Source organism: Gekko japonicus, unplaced genomic scaffold (genome assembly GCF_001447785.1).
Source record: "Gekko japonicus isolate JY-2015 unplaced genomic scaffold, Gekko_japonicus_V1.1 scaffold204, whole genome shotgun sequence".
NCBI classification, from domain to species: Eukaryota; Metazoa; Chordata; class Lepidosauria; order Squamata; family Gekkonidae; genus Gekko; species Gekko japonicus.
The window spans coordinates 615,672-628,617 of NW_015159716.1; the positions used below are offsets into that span (position 1 = coordinate 615,672).

At 47.8% G+C, this 12,946-nt stretch overlaps 1 protein-coding gene across 1 annotated transcript in view; it reads left to right on the top strand.

Moving 5' to 3' along the window:
* LOC107112121 (zinc finger protein 721-like) overlaps nucleotides 1-12,946 on the top strand; it is a 51,062-nt gene that overhangs the window by 4,628 nt on the left and 33,488 nt on the right. Inside the window, exons 2-3 of the mRNA XM_015413232.1 lie at nucleotides 449-968; nucleotides 1,203-1,458. Coding sequence (XP_015268718.1) covers nucleotides 517-968; nucleotides 1,203-1,458 — 708 coding nt within the window. The 5' untranslated portion in view covers nucleotides 449-516. The remainder of the gene's footprint in view (nucleotides 1-448; nucleotides 969-1,202; nucleotides 1,459-12,946) is intronic.

Genomic DNA, 12,946 nt, shown 5'->3' on the forward strand with positions numbered 1-12,946 from the left:
GCTAATGAGTTCCTGCTGGGTGTGGCCAGCTTGGGCGCCAGCCGGAACTCCGTTCCTGTGCGTTCCTGCCCAAAAATAGCCCTGCCCTTAATCAGCTTTCATTTAGTTTGTCTTCATGGGATTCAGGAGGGGCCCTGAAGGTTCTGTCCCAGAGGCAACCCCATGCCACTGGGGCAGGTAGTACTTGAATGACCGATGTCAGTAGCATTGGCCCTCTACCCTCCTGATCATTGCTGAGAAAGAGGGTGATAGGAAAAGCCCATATGATAGACAGGACTGGACTCCATCTCAGTGTAGTGACTCGCGGGCCACCTACGAAGATGGCCTCTGTTCTCAGCGAACATACACAGGCTTACGCTTCTAGAGTTTTGAAGCCATGGATGATAGATACATATTAAAATGAAGTGGCTCTCACAGTAACGGATATTTGAAAATTGTGCTTCCCCAGGTGACAGTGTTGTGGCAGAAGACGACTATGGTGCCATGGAGGACGGGTCGCAGAGCCCTTCTTTCTGAATGTTCCGGAAGATGTTAACCACCAGTACTAAGCACAGCCAGCCCCGTGACAGGCGCCTCCAAGCTAAAGGAGGGGAAGAGGAGATGCCCCGGGTCCGTCCCATGAAAGCCATCCGAGGCATCAGGAAACGCAAAGACTTTGTGGTGCATCAAGGCACCCAGACAGAAGAGAAGCCCAACATTTGCATCGAGTGCGGGAAGACCTTCAGCCAGAGCTCCAGCCTGGTCAACCACCGGCGAACACACTCCGATGAAAAGCCCTACAAATGCCCAGACTGTGGGAAAAGCTTCGGGGTCAGCTCCAGCCTGAACAGGCACCAGCGAATCCACACGGGGGAGAAACCTTACAAATGCCCCGAGTGTGGAAAAAGGTTCAACGATAAGTCCAACCTCACCCAGCACCAGCGGATCCACACAGGCGAGAAGCCTTACAAGTGCATCGACTGCGGCAAGTGCTTCAGCCGCAGCTCCCACAAAAAGCACCACCTGCGGCATCCGCTGGGGAAGAAGCTGAAGAAGGGCGCCCAGGCGGATGGTGCCTGTGCCGCAGCCGGTGCGAAACCAAAACCCAGGCGGAAAGTGGAGGTGCTGAATACCTGCACGGAGTGCTGGCAGAGCTTCAGCCAGAACGCGGATCTCATCAAGCACATGCGCATCCACACGGGCGAGAAGCCCTATCAGTGCAGCGTCTGCGAGAAGAGCTTCAGCGTCAGCTCCAACCTGTTCAGGCACCAGCGAATCCACACGGGGGAGAAGCCGTACGTGTGCTCGGACTGCGGGAAGAGGTTCACCGACAAATCCACCTTAGTTCAGCATCAGCGCATCCATACTGGGGAGAAGCCCTACGCCTGCAGGTTTTGTGGCAAGAGCTTCAGCCACAGCTCCCACCACAAGAGACACGAGAAGATCCACAAGGGAGAATACCCTTTGTTAGCGTTCCCTGCCCCGCTGATCTAGCCAGATACCGGGGGGGGGGGGGGGGGGGGGGGGGGAGGAGAGAGGCTGCTAGTGAGTGTCTGTTTTCCAAAGCATCCAAATTGCTTCCGAGACTAGCCACTAAAGGTTGAGGCTAGGATGGGGTCATGGTCAGATTGCCAGGCCACTAAATCTCAGATCAGTGATAATTGTTGAGATGGAGCCCTCATTTCGAAAAGGTGGCAAGGTAAAAATATTCCTGGACTGTACCACTTGAGACTCTGCTATGTATGTGGGGGGGGGGGAGCATATATTTTAATACCCCCTTCACTGACCAAGCTGAAACCTTTCCCCTGATGTACTAGTTCTCAACATACAGAGAGGAATATTTTTTTTGTAACGTGGAAGAGTTATTCATAAATGTAATCCACCACCTGAAGTCTGAAATGGTTTATGCCAAGAAAGGATCTGCAGCAGGATTTTGCTACATGTGTCTATCAGCCTTTGGTCCCTATGCAGAGATCCTACTGTTTTCTCTCAGAGGTTGTTCTGGCAGTGGATTAGCATCTTGACTTTAAAAATAAGCTTCTTTCTTTCATGGGGAACTGGTTGAACACCCCGCCGCTTTTTGCTAACCTCAAATGCTTCCTGCTATTTTAAAAAAAGAGATCTGTTTATAGAGCTGCATACATACTGTGGTTCTTCCACTGCGTAAACATTTCCTCCATAAGCGAAAGAGTTTTGAATGAGCATGTTCAGACCGTGTGGGAGCCATCTCTTTTTTTTCAGTGTCCTTTCGTAGCAGAGAGAGGGAGGGGCACCAGAAACTTGGACCCCCACCAACTCCAGCTGATCCTGTTTTCCAGTGAAGACTGAAATGGAACTCTGAAACCTCCCCAAAGATCCAAGTATAGATTTTCCTGTCCCTTGGAGAATATTATAGGTTATGTCAGGACATTTTACACTTGGTGTTTACTCTCTGCATAAGGCATCTCTTTGTCATTCCTGGTGTATCAAAGATGAAATTGACCCTTTGTCCTCTACAAAATATTCCACCATATAGTTATGGATTTCGATTAAAGGCAAAATAAGATTTCCTGTTTCAATCTGTGTTGTAAAGCGAACACAGCTGAGTTCTTGTGTCAGAAGGGTGAAACAGCAGTGTCCCCTTTACCCTGCTATGTCCCATTCGTCGTCATAAGCGCTTACTGTACCTCCATTATTTTGCCCTTTCCTGTTTAAAAGCATGGCTGAGCTGAGTGTTCAGTTGTAAGGGACACACTGGGAATCTAAGCTGGAGGACCTCGGCCTGTCTCTTTGCATATTAAATTTGCATGGAATTTGCATGAGGCACATTAAAATGGCAAGGGGAGGATACTGGCCCCATAGATTCAAGTTCTGTTGCACTTTCCCCCCAGTTTCTTCCGTCAGGCTATCTGTGTTACTTTGAGGACAATCAGCTATTAATTGGATCTCAGTTCTCAGTTTATATTGTCACATGCAAACGTGGGCTTAAGACAACGGTTTCAGTGCAGGGTAGCATCATGGTGGTTGTGTACTTGGATGTGAATACCTGAATGCAAAGATACACATGTTGTCATCAAGTCTGGAAGTGTTTACATGAATATATGATGTTAGCTGTATAAGCTCCAGGGGCTGCTAGGTGGCACAGGGAAATAATTTTGGTTGATGTTTCACTTGATGTGGAATCTAGGCTGTGTAAACTTGATAGTATATATTCTAGGGTATGTTCCTCTTTAAAATGAATGAGTAGGGTCCAATTTGGGTCCACGGATGCGTTCTTTAAAAGAAAACATTGTGGAGAATCCCCATGTATTCCCTTCAAAGATGACCGGTAAAAGTTTCTTGAATTTTATACTCTGGTTTGTATCCAAATGCAGAAAATTCTGTAAGAAGGGGCCATTGTATATATTTTTGAAAATCTTCATTTGTCCTTTTGGTTCATCTTCAGAGTTTTGTGTTCGTATTTACAATCTAAGCTACTGTTGTATAATGACATTTTAGGCTAGTTGACAGGAAAGTAAGAACAAAGACCCCCCCCCCCACAACACACATACAAACATGATTTTTTAAAATGACCGTAATGCAACATTTGGCCACCACAGGAATACCTGGGACCTTCCAGCTTTTGGTTATGGAACATGCTTGCTCTCCTGTTTCCTTATCTTCAATGATCAAGAATAGTAATCAAAAAGATTTCAGCTAGAGAATTTTTTTGAAAAATGTTTTCATCTCTATGTTTAGGGGAAGGAGGGGGATAGAAATGCAAAAACATCATACATCCAGGGCATTGTTTTTAAAGAATCATAAAATCATAAAGTTGGAAGGGGCCATATAGTCCAACCTCCTGCTCAATGCAGGATCAGCCTAGAGCATCCCTGACAAGTGTTCGTCCAGCTGCTGCCTGAAGACTGCCAGTGAGAGGAGCTCACCACCTCTCCAGGCATCTGATTTCACTGCTGAATTACAGTAATTCCCCCCCCCCGACATCCAGTCTGTACCTTTCTGCCTGTAATTTAAACCCATTATTGTGAGTCGAGTCCTATCCTCTGCTGCCAACAGGAACAGATCCCTGCCCTCCTCTAAGTGACAGCCCTTCAAATACTTCAAGAGAGCTGTCATGTCCAGTGTTCCCTCTAAGCTGAGTTAGTGTGAGCTAGCTCACAGTTTTTTAGCCTCTGGCTCACAGATTTTTGTCTTTACTCCAGAGCAAACAAATTTATGCAGTAGCCAAATCACTCGCTCACAACTTTAATGCCAGTAGCTCACAAAGTAGGGGTTTTGCTCACAAGACTCCACAGCTTAGAGGGAGCATTGTCCTCCTCTAACCTCCTCCAAATTGAGCATTCCCAAGTCCCTCAGCCTTCCCTTGTAGGGCTTGGTCTCCAGGCCCCCAATTATCTTCATTGCTGTCCTCTGCACTCGCTCCATTCTGTCCACATCCTTTTTGAAGTGAGGCCTCCAGAACTGCACACAGTACTCCAGTTGCAGCCTGACCAATGCCATGTACAGCAGGACTATGGCACCTTGTGACACGAATGTTATGCTTCTCTTGGTACACCCCAAGACCACATTTGCCTTTTTTGTAGCTGCATCACACTGATGGCTCACATTTAGCTTACGGCTCACTCGTACTCCAATATCTTGTTCACACACACTGCTACACAGAAGTGTGTCCCTCCATCCAGTGTGCATGCTTCTCATTTTTGTTACTCAAGATGTAGAACTCTGTACTTATCCTTGTTGAACTGCACCTTATTCACATCTGCCCACTTTTCTTCTTTTTCAGTTTGGTGCAGATCTCTGAGAGACCAAAGTTTAGGACTTTTAACACACTACCTTGAATAGAAATATAATATGTACTTAGATCTTCGTCCTTGATCAGAACTCAGTATCATACTTCTGAGTGAGACCAACGACGTATTTATATAGTGGCATTAGAATGTGTCCATGACTGTCTGTGACTTCTAGCAGCTTTTTAATGTTTTTTCCCCTTGGATTGGTTTAAAACTTTGCAAAGTACTTGTATGGATCCTAGTATCACTTTCGGATAGGTCACTCAGTACTGAGAAGTTCCTACTAGGTGCTAAAGTGAAGAGAGAATTACTTTTACAAAAGTCATAAGACGTTCTATGGAACTCACCGCCATGACTTCTAATCCCTTCCCAGCTGAATCAAGTCTTTAGAATGGAATAAAAATAAGATTTACTACCAGGCACTCTGAAGCACTTTGCCTCTTATCTACCCTGATTATGGTATGCAGTCACCTAGCTTGGTTCAGGTCTGTTTCACGCAGGGATGTTCATCAGATGATACATTACCAGTACTGTCCTAAGCAGAGTTATATGTCCTTCTAAGCCTGTTGAGGTCTGTGGACTTAAAAGCAAGTCCGGCCCAAAGGCTTTTGTTGCCTTAGCTGGGGTATGACTTTGGTGCCATCCCCGCATTCAGTACAGGAAAAAAAGATGAGACGTCTAGATTGAACTTCTATCTTTATTTACTTGGCATTCGACATGAACAGCGTAAAAAGAACAAGAGATTTTTAAAATGGATTTTGTAAAAAAAAAAAAGAAGTTTGCATTCATCCCGACATATTTTTACTGTATAGGTAAACGGCCACATGCCCTGAATTGGATAGCCCGGCTAGTCTGATCTTGTCTGATCTCAGATGCTAAGCAGGGTTGGCCCTGGTTAGTATTTGGATGGGAGACCACCAACAAAGTCTGGGGTCGCTAAGCAGAAACAGGCAATGGAAAACCACCTCTGAACACCTCATGCCCTGAAAACCCCAAGGGGAGTTGCCATAAGTTGGCCGCAAGTTTCCACCACCAAACTGGCCAGTAGCTGACAGGTTTAACCGTCTCGAGTTGTACACACACAGTGTTTCTAGTCAGCAGTATGAACAGCTGCAATTTCAGATGATAACAGTATACATATATATGCACACGATACAGGCACATAAAAGAACTTCACTTTGGTATTATTTGGCACCCCTTAAAGCCCAATGTCTTAGACAACCACCAATTGTGCCTATATGGTCAGGGACTGTCCCTGCTTAGAAGGGTGTAATTGTACTGTCAGTCATCTAGTGATGGTTTGCACCAGTACTGGTTCAACATATTTCATTGCCTGATGCCACTCCCACACCTGCATGTGCCTCAAACACCCCCCCACACACACTGCTGCTTCACTTAGTTGGACCTAGAGCAGCGTACCCTCCTTCCTTCCTGGCTCCCCCTGTAGGGCTTAAACGAATTCTCCCAATATTTTACCTTGCAGGAGTTTGACTCTAGGATTGATTTATAACGGGTGCTTACGCAATTGAAATGATAGCCAAAGATATCAGATTAGGAAAGTTCTACCAGGCATGCTTGGTTTGTGATTCTGTTTAAAAGAGGCCTGGATGGGGGAAGGAGGCAAGCAGAATTAGCTGCTCTGGTTTCTGAGCAGAGGTGGCAGGGAAAGTGTGGTGGGAGTCGTGCTGGCAATGGGCGGGATGGGAGGTCAGTGCCTCCCCACAAGTCCACCACCCCACTTGGCCTCTTGGTAGAGCTGGCCCTGATTAGCACTTGTCCACCACAGCCTGTAAATTGATACAATCTCAGATGACCTCAAGCAGAGCTCATTTCAATATACTTCCCACAGTCACCTGCAGTTATCCTATGTGCATTAATCAAGCCAGATGTGCACCCTTACTAGTGAAAAACAATGTTTTTGAGGTGACATGGGGGATTTGTCTGCTGTGCCGGATCTCCAGTGGCCCATTCAAACATGCACATTTATCACCAGTCGTACCTTGGCTTGAACCCTGCCCAAGGCCTTGACAGATTGAAGATGGAGTTTAAAAAAGAATTTGTCTGTAGGTCAGATGGCAGGGTGCCCATAGATTCTTTAACAACCTTGCCTTCCAGAGTTTATCTTGGATTGCAGCAGATGTATGGAAGAGTTTGTCTTGGAAGGTTAGTTTTGCTGACTGTAGATGAATCAAAAGATAAATATGCTTTCTGAGGCAGAGGGAAAAGTTCTGCTTCCCAGGGAAAGATAAATATTCTCAGTCCACCTAACTGAGTTTTCCTATCCCAGCAGTGGCCAGCCAGACGCCTCTAAAAATGCAAAGATGATGTTCCCTCGTGTTATTTCTCCCTTGAATCTGGTATTTGGAAGTACAGTTTACTGCTTTTGTACACGGAGGCCTCATTCCATCCATGTGGCTTAGCAGCAGTGATATGAATTTGTCTAAACTTATTTAGAAACTACACAGCTACCTCCACACTTTGGGATGCAAATTCCCTAAGTCAATTATGTGAAGAATTTCATTTTCTTCAGAGGCCACTGCCAATCAGCTTTAGCGGGTGACCTGAAGTAGTATGAGGGATAAAAAGTTTCCTTCTCTTCAAACCTTTTGAAAATTTCTAAACCCCTTTCCTTTCTCACACCACCTCAGCCCTCTCTGGTTGTTCGTGGTGCATCAAACGAGAGGACAAAACTACATAACAGGAGTTTTGTGGCACCTTAAATAAACTGTATAGCCCAGCATGGGTTTTTGTAGACTACAGCCCAATTATGAATGCAATTTAGTGGGCTGCAGTCCATGAATGTTTATGCTGGGATAAAACAAGACTCTTGTTTGTTTGTATTTTGTGTGTGCCTATGCCTGGAAGTCACGGCAGCCTCTGGCAACTCCCTACTGTGGCATGGAGTGGCTTGATAGCCTGCGTCTGCCTGGTATTCTTTGGAGGTCTCCCATCCAAATACTCACCAGGGTCAGCCCTGCTTAGCTTCTGAGATCTGATGAAATCAGGCTTACCTGGGCTGTCCAGGTCAGGGCAACAAAACTCTTCTTTATGTTACATATTCTAATTCTATCCCCCTTTTATCAACAACACTGTGAGAGGGAATAAGCAAATAGGGTATAAGTGGCCCAAGGTCGCCCACCTATGACTGAGTGAAGGATCTGAACTTGGGTTTCTCCATTTTGATGCTTTTAACTATGATACACACTGGGTCTGCTACACATGGTGTTGCCACTTTCCCCCCAGGACTAATTCTTGTGCCCTTTAAAGAGCAGCCTGCCATACAAGATTAGAAAATATGAAGGCTTTCTTGAGTGGAAAGGGATGTCACTATATTTGTTTAATCTTAGATCAGGTCAGTCAGTCTATTATTACAGTCTTCAACCAGTACAGATCTGGTCTGGGTACGGGACCCACTGCAGACCCTTTTTATATCTGGGGAAATTCCATAAACCTTTTCTTGGTGGCTTTCCCCCAGCTTTTTGTGGGAACATCTGTGACCAACCCAACCCCCTCAGCAGTGGAGACGGGGGATTGACTTCCTATTCTCCCGAATTTGGAGGACCTGGGAGAGCAAATTTACTTTGCTTTACTTGCTGCCCTGTTTCTCTCTCTCTCTCTCTCTCTCTGTAGGGTGGATGTGTTTTCAGTACAGGAGAACAGTCTAAAACAGGACCTTCTAGGGTTGCCAACCTCCAAGTGGTGGCTGGAGAATTCCTGGGATTACAAGGGATCTCTAGGCGACAGAGATCAGCTCACCTGGAGAAAATGAAGTGATGTCCCTCACCTTCCAAAGATCTGCCCACTTCAGTCTCTGCTAGAGTTGCCAGCCCCCAGGTGGGGCCTGGGGATCTCCCACTTTTGCAACTGATCTCCAGCTGACAGAGATGAGATCCCCTGGAGGAAATGGCTGCTTTGAAGGGGGGACTCTATGGCATTGTACCCTGCCGAGGCCCCTCCCCTCCCCAAACCCCCACCCTCTCCTGGATCCACCCCCCAAAGTCTCCAGGTATTTTCCAATCCAGACCTGGCAACCCTCGTCTCTACCCCAAAAATCTCCAGGTATTTCCCAACCCAGAGCTGGCAACCTGACCGTCCACCTGCAGTTGGAAGTGGTGCAGCCACTTTGGCCATCTCAACCTTCTGCACGTGTGAATCAAGATTGCTTCAGACCAAACTTTCTGCGAGAGCAGCAGTTCCACATCTTCAGACTTCAGAGCTGCCTCCCATTTACACGCCATTGATAAGAGTTACCGACCTCCATGTGAGGCCTGCAGTTCTCCTGGAATTACAACCGCTCTCCAGGCTACAGAGGTCCATCCGTTACCCCTGTAGTAAATGGAAGCTTTGGAGGAGGTGGACACTATAGCATCACATCCCCTCCCCCAATAAAACTTCACCCTCTCCAGGCACCGCCCCTAATCTCCAGGTTCGAACACAACTCCAACATGGATCAACATCAGATAACCAGAACAGCTTTTGCATTAAAGTTGTTCCCTTTTTAAACTCTCCCAGCTAATATAGCCACGCCCTTACTGTACATTATCAACCAATGAGATTGTCTTCATAATGACCAATCATCGATGTTCCCGCTCGGGGAGCTTGCTGATGTGTGATTGGTCGGTTCTTCCTGGGCTAGCCATGCGATTGGGTGCATGAGGATCCTAGCCCAGGACGAAGCTTAACATTGCGTTTCTATGACGTGATTCGCATACATGTTTAGGTATTCAACGACAGCTATTGAATCCACTACACTGAACAGTGGGGAAGGTGAGATTTAAAGGGCCACAGGGGCACACTGGGTGGGGGTTTGGGAAGATTGTTACTCCTCCACACTGTCTATCCCTCCAGGAGTTTTTCTTCCTGAGGCCCAAATAGAAGTGCCACAAGCTGGGTAAAGATGCAGGGTGGAAAAGCCCAGCCTGGAAGCAGCGTTCAGGACTCTTTACCCATCTGTCTGGCCCTTTAAATCACAACCCACCTGCCTGGCAGGCAGATCCATGTTTCATGGCAGATCCCCTCGCCTGGGGATCTCTGGGGGAATGGAAGCCCCATGGTCTGTGGCTGCCAAACTCAAGGAAGAATAAGGGGGGAGGGAAGCAGAGCAGAAAGAGAGATGGAAGACAGACTGAAAGGAAGAAATGGGGATCAGAGATGGTAGCAGAGAGAGAGAGAGAAACTGAACTTAGACATAACTTATCTGAAGTCAGGAATGAGCAGTAAGGCAATGAAGTTTGCAGAAAGACACCAATGTATCCAGGGTGATGAAATCCCACGCAGACAGTGGCTTATTTGTTTTAACCAAAAGGAGCCTCTTGTGGGAAGGGAGAACCTGCTTAACTCTTCCCTCTCTGCTGCTATTTTTCCGATCGAAATTGAACACACACACCCCAAATAATTTTCTCCTCATGAGGACGGAGCCCTGGGAAGGACGAAGTCAATCCAAACCATTGAGATGAGGTAATTCTGCATTAAAAGATGTCCAGCGTGAAAATGTGGGGAAACTAACACACCTCTCCAAGTGTTGCTCCTCCTCAAAACTGCAGCCTCAAGCTGCTCAATTCAGGTTGCCAACTGCCCGGAGAAATAAATGTCCTGCCTCTTTAATAGCTATTATTTACCAGATGACGTTCTCTACCTCCGTGCCTGTTGCCACACATTAAGCCTCTGTGGAAGGGACAGGACCTTTTCCTCCAGGCCTGATGGCAACCCTACTCCTCACAGGCCTCCTGCATCATGATGCTGTGGTGAAAACTGGAAGGTAGAAGAGAGAAATAAAACACATCATAATGAGGATGCCAGTGGGTATCCTTATGTGTCAGCTCTCCCATGCAGACTGCTAGTTGTCTTGTTGTTTGTAACCAGTATAGTTCATGAGCTTTTGGTTCTGTGCTTGAGGCCCAACCTCAGTAACTTTCCACAGGCCAAATCTGTAAAGTATGCACAAAGGTTAAACTGATCTTATCAAACCCTCATCCATCTCTTCAAACAGGATGTTAACATCTCAGCGGCTATGAGAATTAGTACAACCTTTACAGTGACAAATATGATTTGTTGTTCAGTCGCACAGTCGAGTCCGACTCTTCACAACCCCATGGACCAGGACCACATCACGCCAGGCCCTCCTGCCCCCCCCCCAAAAGTGGGAAAACTAAACATAAAACTAAAATTAGCTACACCTGAGTGGTTTGAGCAGCTGCAACACTAAGAAGTTACGCAATGTTGGTACCTAAAGGTCAGGGGTCATTTCGTAGAAAAAGAGCTGCAGGACCTCATTAGCATAACTTATTAGCATATGCCGCACCCCCTGACATCACCGGAAGTATGCACCAGCCCCTCTGACAGGCAGAAGCACCTGGGATCTATTCTTTCCCCCCTCTCCCTTCCCTTCGCCTCCAAGTTGGGCGAAGGAAAAGGGGAGGGGGAGGATCTCAGGTGCTTCTGCCTGACAGAGGTGCTGGCCTGCCCACAGCCAGCCTGGGTGAATTATAGAATCATAGACTCATAGAGTGGGAAGGGACCTCCAGGGTCATCTAGTCCAACCCCCTGCACAATGCAGGAAATTCACCAATACCCCCCACACACCCCAGTGACCCCTGTTCCATGCCCAGAATATGATTTAAAAAACCCTCCAGGATACTGGGGCCAAACTGGCCTAGAGAAAAATTGCTTCCTGGTCCCAAAGTGGCGATCAGCATTTCCTTGGGCGTCTAAGAAAGGGCCACAAGAACTAAGCACTGATGCAACCCTTCCTGCTCTACCTCTCGTGATTTGCCTAAGTTCACACAATCAGCATTATGATCCTTTTAAAGTTGAAAGCATGATATAAATGCAAAGGACTATTTGTAAGATTATCTGTAAGACACAAGACCAGGACACATCTCACTTCTGGCAATCATTTGGAGAGACCCTATCACTCCACAACTAGCCCACCACACAACCAGGATCAAGACTCCTAAGTGGACCAACAGACAGTCATACACTCGTTTGAGAAACTGAGTATTACATTACAACACCTCTGGAACATTACAGATCAGTAGAGGCAGCACTGCACAGTGGTCAGAGTTGCAGATTGATGTGGGGAGACCCAGGTTTGTATTCTCACTCTGCTGGCTGAGTGACCCCGGGCCAAATCTCCCCTTCTCTCTACCTAACCTACCCCACAGGGTTGTTGTGAGGATGAAATGGAGACTCATGGGCAGGGTCCCCAGCTTCCCTGGCAGGAACACTATGTTAAGAAATCTCTCACAATTATGCAGCCATAGCAGGCAGGAGGGGAGGCGGCGAATACCTCACACGTGAGAGGTGGAATTTGCCCCTACGAGTCCAAGGCCACCACCCCGGGGCTCAGGGAGACAAGGGAACGTTTCGCCCCGCCCCTCCCCCCCGCATGGGCGTTGCAGCTGCCACCGAGAACAGTGACAGCGGCCATAGCTTTTTAAAGAGCCCCTCCCGAGAGCTGGGAGAGCCAGAGTGACCTCTCGCGTGTGATGTCCGACATCACACGTGAGAGGTGGAATTTGCCCCTACAAGTCCAAGGCCACCACCCCGGGGCTCAGGGATGCAAGGGAACATTTCGCCCCGCCCCATCTCCCCCGAGAACAGTGACGGCGGCCATAACTTTGTAAAGAGCCCCTCCCAAGAGCTGGGGGACTGAGGTTTCAGTTCATGCATTCAATGATTCATTCATGCTCCATGTTTCTTCCCCAAGGGGACCCAAAGTGGCTTAGATGGGTCTCTTCTCCATTTTATCCTCACAACAACCCTATGAGGGAGGTCAGGCTGAGAATGTGTGGTCAGACCAGGATCACTCAGCAAGCTTCCATGGCAGTGGGGAGTCAAACCTGGATCTCCTAGAGCCAATGGCGCCGGGGGCTCTAGCCCAGGGGTCATTTCGTAGAAAAAGAGCTAGGGGAACTCATTAGCATAACTCATTAGCATATGCCACACCCCCTGACATCAGGGGCCCGGAGGTGGACCTGCAAGGCCAGCGGGAGTGCAAGGAAGCCCCGCCAAGGCCCTCCCTGGCCCCAGGCAGGCAGGGGTGGGGAGAGGCAGGGAGGAAGCAACTTACCCTCCCTCTTCTCCTGCCTCCTCCTGGCTGAATGAGGGCTGGAAGTGGGGCGGCCAGAAGCAGGGGGCGGGGCTTCGTCATGTGCCCCACCCCTGCACCTCACCCGGGGGAACTGCGTTCCCCTGCG